A 6,701-nucleotide genomic window follows, 5' to 3' on the forward strand; every position below is an offset into this window, starting at 1 on the left:
TCGCCCCGTTGGAGATGCCCTTACTAAGACATAAAGGACACGTCATCGGTAGCTAGAAGCTAGCTTGGTTAGATATCCATGCCCGTGCCCGCAGTGCGGCGTCCATGGCTACAGACAGGCACGGCGAGGAGAAGCAAGCTGTTGATCCCAGCGGCACCACAACGTCCTTGCCATGTGCACTTCTAGCGGTGGCTTTCAGTGCGCCGGCACGTGATGCTCCGTCAATAGCAAGGTGGCTGGGCATCTCGATGGTGGAGAAGGTGGCGTTGTTGTTGAGAATAAGGCTGGTCTCCTGATAATCCTGGGAGCCAACGACCCCTAGCTTCCTATTTATCGATCTCATAAACCGTGAAAACCCGTTCAACCCAACCTTGCTCAGCCCGCCATCAGAGCAGCCTCATAAACCCTACAGACCAGACCAGACCAATCCAGCCAAAAAACCCTCTACGGTCTGGTTTCAGAAACCAGCAGAAACCATACACCCTTTGGTATTTTTCTTCTAGAAAGAGAGTACCAGTCAGCAACTTAATCGCATTGTACACACATAGGGTACACATAACTACAAGCGAACCAAACTAATGCATGTCAATTAGGCTTACTTTCCAGCAAAGGAGGGGCAAAAATTAACCATCATGCTTCAACAGTTCAACCAATGGAGAACTAGCAACAGCATGATTCAACAAGGTGGGTACTGCTGGATTGTCGTTCAAGATTCCGGGTTGTAGATTTATACAACTCAACTTTTCTTGTCTTCTTCAATCTGAAGATACACTTTCTTCTTCCGGTTGTAGATTGTTCATAACTCACCTTTTTCCGTCTTCTTCAATCTGCAAGTACAATGTCTTGGTAAGAAAATACAAGACCGACCAAATCAATAAAAATGTAAATGTGTTACTTGTGAAGATATCAAAACTTACTTTTCTCTCTCGGCTTTTACCTCCCTCATCCTCTTTTGAACGAACCGTAGAAATCCAGGGAAGTAAGCAGTCAAGATATAGTCAGCCATACCAAGCCTAAAGGGAAGTATACCATCCTGAAACACGAATAAAAAAACAAAGATTTAAATACAACCAAGCAACACATGTATTCAATAACATACAACACATAATTGAACTTTACCTTTCTTGCCTTTTCAGGCATGCGCATCTCAAAATTCATGTAGCTGCTGAATTGGAGCTTGCCTTTGTTAGCCTCTCCTTTCTTCTTTTTTGTCATCTTTCTGATGTTCGTGGTGTTTTTACCAATTTTCCTCTTTTTTTCCATTCTCTCCACCACGGAAGCATTGACGTTGTGAACTGTCTCAAAACTCTTTTCCACATTACAAATCTGAACCATATACTCATTGTCTTTCATGATTAGGTCCCAGTCTTTTGCATCTGGACAGCCATCAAAAAAGCTGAACTCATCTATCTTGCCATCAGAGTCATCATTAGATTTTGCTGGCACGTTTGTCATATATTCAGAGTTGATGTTGATCAACAAGCGTCTTCTGACTTCTGCCTTGAGCAACGAGCAGTCCTCCTTTGCCGTTCTTATTTCATTCAATGGATCCTTCTCCAAATCCGCAAGGAGTTCATACAAGTCAGTGGGTATCTCACCTTGAGGGAAACAACTTTTAACCATGCCCACAAGTGATATAACATTTTCCTCGGCCAATTTTTCAACATAATCTGTGACAGGTAACCCATATAGCTTGACCTTGTTTGCTCTAACGAGAACGTGATGCATTCCTATGTCAGCTGGGCAACTGATGCATTTCCCAGACTCAAACAGCATTGCAAGTTCAGCAAACAAAGACTGAAGAATTGATTTGCATCTTTGTCGAGCAAAACAGTGTGTCTTATCTGTTATGGACCCAATAATGTGTTTCATTTTCAGCAAGGGTTCTTTCATCACTATCTCTGCTAGCGATGTATTAAACCCATCGAGTTTCTCCAACGATGATATATAAGGTCCATCCTCAAGAAGGATTGAATAAGTTTCTCCACTGAAATCAGCACAATGCGGTAAGCAAGAACCCATCGGTCCATTTGGAATACTATACATGATAACCGGACAGAGTATCAATTCTGTAGGAATCTGCATGTGTAAAATTTGTTCAATTAGCAAAGCATAACCATGAAATAGTTTTATTTAAAAGCCCAAAACTCTACCAACACATATCCATGCAAATAACATTGTTTAACACTCAAAAACTCTACCATACTGAAATGAGGTATATTTCCTTTAAAATGTAACTATTTATATTTCCAGGCGTGGATCCAAAGATTATGAACATCACTTACCTGGTTTTGTGTAAGACGTGGACTTATATCTGAGCTGTTGGGGTTCACCTGGTCATGGACAAGCTTTAAGAAAAATGTGGTGTTGATCTGCACGCAATTTACGTATATTTCATTATGTCTAGATGTAAATTGCTATACATGGAATGACAATGCAACACGAAGGTAATGTCGGCACCTCTGTGAGCACAAACCCACTGGAAGCATCATCAGCCTTGGGCAAACTGGTTATCTGGTCAATAAGAAAGAAAAATTAATTGTAGGCCAAACATAAACATGAGACTGAATAACACGAAATATTCACAACAACCAAAATTACCATAATTTATCAACTGATGCACCTCAATATAAACAAGTTCAACAAGATCGCAGAATCTAACTTATACGTCAGCGACCAAAATCTGTTTGAATTATTCTAATATTGAACAAATCCTTATTTATTGCCAAAGCAAATCTGTTACCAAGAGAAAATATAACCACTCTTTACATTATTTCGAATCAATTAAAATCTGAGCAGTTATTAGATGTTTCCACCCATCAGATAGTAATTATGGAAGAGTTCACCAGTCCAGACCAACCACTGAAGTAACAATATTAACAAATCAGGTGTTGATGTAATTTACTGAAATCAGCACAATGCCAATATCAAAGTTGTGTTGTCCGCCTATACATGGAATTGTATAAGATAATCTGTGTACGGTCTCATTTTAGTCAAAACTGACCATGCATGTGCAGCTATTCTAAACTACCAAATTAAAAAAAATTATGGTGACTTGGGAAAAGGAATAGTCATGCATGAGAGTCACAGTTTAGGGATTTATCTTGTCCTCTCAATTATTTATGGTCTGGTCTGGATAGATGGCCAAAGGATCTGGAACCCGAGGAGACTAGTACAAAGAACTCTAGAATGTTGACACACTAAAGGTGGTCCTTTTGGGAGTGGGTGCATGGATGACCGCAAGCAATGAGGACCAACCAAAGACAGCAACCAGACCAATGGTAGCATATCTTTTCTCAAGTTCAGTGATTTCCCCCTCCAAAGGTCGGATCCTTCATGTGCTAGCACAAAATCGACATGACAAAGGCTATATCTGGCAATAGCTATTTCCTTCATGTGTGTGTTCTTGGCTACAGGGAATCAGGTGGCGTGGATGTTGCTGGATCTAGTCCTGGAGCAAACTTTTACTGGTACATGCAAATGCTGGATCTAGCGGTGTGTCTTCTTGGGAGTAATCAGATGGCATTGATGTCAAATTGTCAATTGGAGGATAAATAGGTGAAAGGCAGGACAGACTGAAGGAGAGAACTGAGAGTAGATACTAAAAGCTGCAGAGAAGTTGGAAGCATGATGAAGGTTGGAGAAGGAGAGCATCGGCATAGCCCGAGTCGACTCTAAGGTCATCCAAATATTCATTTATTTATATTTCAAATTCTCTTCAGGTATGGGCAAATGAGAGCATTCCTCTAAGCTGTCAGACAGGAGAGCTGCGTCTCTTCCCAGGCCATCGGTGCACGCTGTGCCGCTGTGATGTGGGAACCGTTGTGAGGTTGGCTTTGACCGCTGAGGCTCTATCATCTCAGTTGGCTTGGATCCGTGCGGTGCAGCTGGCATCATGTGGTACGGTTGCATGCCTACACTTCTGGTTGGTGAGTGCTCTTGTGGTGCATCACCTTCCTGTTCCTCTGTTGGAAACTCACTACTGATCTGGTGTTGCCCCTCTGCTATCCCTCCGGTGAACCATGTTCTTTCTCTTCCTCCTCTTGTATTTTTTTATTTCTTTCTCTTCCTTTTTGTAACTTTTCTTCCTCAGTAAGGACCTTACTCACTACTGAACTGTTGTGCTTGTGGTTTTTTCTGCCGTTATCAAGTATTATGAGGTATCAGGCCAGAGCAAACACACATGACTACCTGAGATTAGTTAGTATTCACTATGCGTAGTAAATCAGCGACAACTAATATGGGAACTGAAGGAGTATGTTCTATGGTTGTTACTATGTCTAATTTGGGGTGTTTGGTCTATCAAACAAGAAACAGTTGCAGTAGTTAGTAGCCATTGCTGCCCCACCATTCGAGAAGTATCTGAATCCATACTTGCATATATCTAAACTGAATTGTTCTATGTTTTTAACAACAAAAAATTAACGTGGACATTACAGATTCTTAGTTAAGAGTTATGTGTGCAAGTTTGATGTATTAGTAGGAAGGTTGACATTTATTGACACTCATGTGCACCTAATTGATGGTGGCACCTTCAAATTGACATGATGACAGCCAGCCATTGGAATTACAGTTCTGTGGTGCATTTATGTAGACTCGTGTTCAGCTTTATTCCTTTCTCTATTTGATGTTCTTAGCGAGTGTGGCGCTTTGAGCGACCTTGAGTGATCTGTGAACTTTTGTAATAATGTGGTTACTCAAGGCTTGGATACTATTTGAATAAAGCAATAAAGTAATAAACGCTTTAGATAGATAATGAAAAGTACAAAATCAATATCATTAGATAGATAATGAAATATATTTTCATATGGTATCTACAAAATATCAGATTTATTCATAGATTCTTCTAAAAGTTTGGTCAAACTTTACTTTGTTTGACTTTTCAAAAAAATATAAGCCTTAAGCCTTGGGATGGAGGTAGTATGAGTTTTGGGAGCTGAAATGGATGCATGGACGTGCGGTCCGATGATTGAAACATGTATAATTTAGAAAAGGAAATTTCACATGGCGAAACGGATAGTGATTTATGATCCATGCTTCAGAAAGTTTACTATGGTCCTATTATGCAAGTGATGAAGGAGGCTTGAAATATTAGTCTGAATGAAGGAAGTTTACTAATCACATGAATGGTGCTAGTGCAAATCAAGTGAAGCCCCGTATCTAATATGTGGTAATGTCAACTTAATTATCTACCTAGTAAGTATTCATTACCCCATGCTTTATCAAAGCAGAATCAACAATAATAGCATTTACGTAGCCTGAGTATCTTATCAATACCTTAAAATTTCTAAAACAGATGGAATCTCCCACTCTTGTGAAGACATAAAGATAATCGTAGTCTTTCAAACCTTTATCTTCGAAAGAACCAAACATCTACAGAAAAGATAGCACAACATGTTACTTACATCCGCAAAAATATAGTAAAGTTGAAAAACTAAAGAATAAATTGATCAGAGACACACTTACATTCAGAAGCGTGTCTTTTAAATCTGACCAGTATTCATCATCACCAATAAAATTTTCTGAGAATGCAACTGCTGCTCTTTCCACACTTACGTTATCCATTTGATGTGAAAATGCTGCCAAAGGATGTTGAACTAAGCAAATACGGACACTAACAATATTTTTGAAGCTAACATAACTATTTTGAAATCTACAAGGCAAGAGACCTTTAACAGGCTAGTATGTACCTGCGTTGACGGTAAACTTGAAAGACTCTCCTTTCTTGATATTATGCATCCAACATGTCATTTCCATTTTATCATCGTTCCACTAATTTCAGAAACAGCCAAATTTCTTTAGATTCATGAAAGCAATACTATATGTGTACACAGGTGGAGTTTTATACCTCGAAAAATAATGCATTATGTGCTTGGCTCCATCTTAGAAACGCATTCATCCGTCCCGAGCTACATTCGTATGACTTCCCTTTATGCTCACAGGGAATGAGCGATGTAATAGTCCTCAGCAACCCTTCGAACCTACGGCGCACAAGCAAGAAAAAAAGTATCAAATTTCAGGCGCAAGCCAATTGTCCTATAGAACCTTCATTAGAATTCTGAAAAGGTAAAGAACCGATGTGTCTACTCTGCGGTGTTCCATCTAACACGTACCTTGGAGGGGTGTTGGGAGTGTGAGCCACCACAATTTTTCCACCTGTGGCCACATTCTTCGACGGGGCGTCAGGAGATCCATGTGGGTGGCCAGCAGCGCCTGCTCCTGAACCATTGGGGTCATCACCGTGCCCTGGCAGATCCTCGCAGGCATCACCCTCCCCTGCCGAACTCTCTGAGCTACCATCATCGTCTGATCTCTCCGGGCCAGCGGAACTAATCCGGAAAGAGCTCCTCCTCTCGGAGTCGGTTGGCCTGCCCCTCTTGCCTTCTCTAGTTGACGAGGACCCCTTCCTCTTCCTTTGTGGCGGCGTGCCCTCATCGCCAGGGCACATGCGGACGGACGCTGGAGGTGCGGCGGTGCCAGTTCGCTTGCGCCTCGTCCTTTCAGTCGGCGCGTGTGCGCCCCCATTGCCAGGGCCCGTGCGCACGGACGGCGCAGGCGCCAGGGAGGGCGGGGCGGCGCCTGTTGGCTTGCGCCTCTTCCTTGATGGCGGCGCCGGGGTCCCCTTGCGCTTTTTCCGGCGGGATTCCATGGTGGGCGGCGGCGCGGCAAGTGGGAGGGGGAAACTCGGGGTCGGGGAAATC

General features: G+C 42.0%; 1 protein-coding gene across 1 annotated transcript; it reads right to left on the reverse strand.

Annotated features, from left to right (window-relative positions):
- Window positions 1-508: 508 nt before the first annotated feature.
- LOC124667095 lies at window positions 509-6,465 on the reverse strand. Its single transcript, XM_047204422.1, has 10 exons — window positions 6,114-6,465; window positions 5,849-5,981; window positions 5,691-5,772; window positions 5,467-5,579; window positions 5,278-5,373; window positions 2,461-2,514; window positions 2,286-2,372; window positions 1,120-2,079; window positions 918-1,033; window positions 509-827 (listed from the first exon to the last, which is right to left on the reverse strand). The coding sequence occupies exons 1-10, from the start codon at window positions 6,446-6,448 to the stop codon at window positions 797-799; spliced, it is 2,007 nt and encodes a 668-aa protein (XP_047060378.1). The 5' UTR covers window positions 6,449-6,465; the 3' UTR covers window positions 509-796.
- Window positions 6,466-6,701: the final 236 nt, after the last annotated feature.

This window comes from Lolium rigidum, chromosome 6, assembly GCF_022539505.1.
Source record: "Lolium rigidum isolate FL_2022 chromosome 6, APGP_CSIRO_Lrig_0.1, whole genome shotgun sequence".
In the NCBI taxonomy this organism is placed as follows: Eukaryota; Viridiplantae; Streptophyta; class Magnoliopsida; order Poales; family Poaceae; genus Lolium; species Lolium rigidum.

Excerpts from the sequence above, each read along its gene's own strand:
- LOC124667095 (XM_047204422.1), bottom strand. The coding sequence starts at position 6,448 with ATGTGCCCTGGCGATGAGGGCACGCCGCCACAAAGGAAGAGGAAGGGG. Across the intron at positions 5,374-5,466 it reads TAAAAGACACGCTTCTGAAT|ATGTTTGGTTCTTTCGAAGA; the intron begins GTAAGTGTGTCT and ends TCTTTTCTGTAG. Across the intron at positions 2,515-5,277 it reads TCTGTTTTAGAAATTTTAAG|ATAACCAGTTTGCCCAAGGC; the intron begins GTATTGATAAGA and ends CTTATTGACCAG.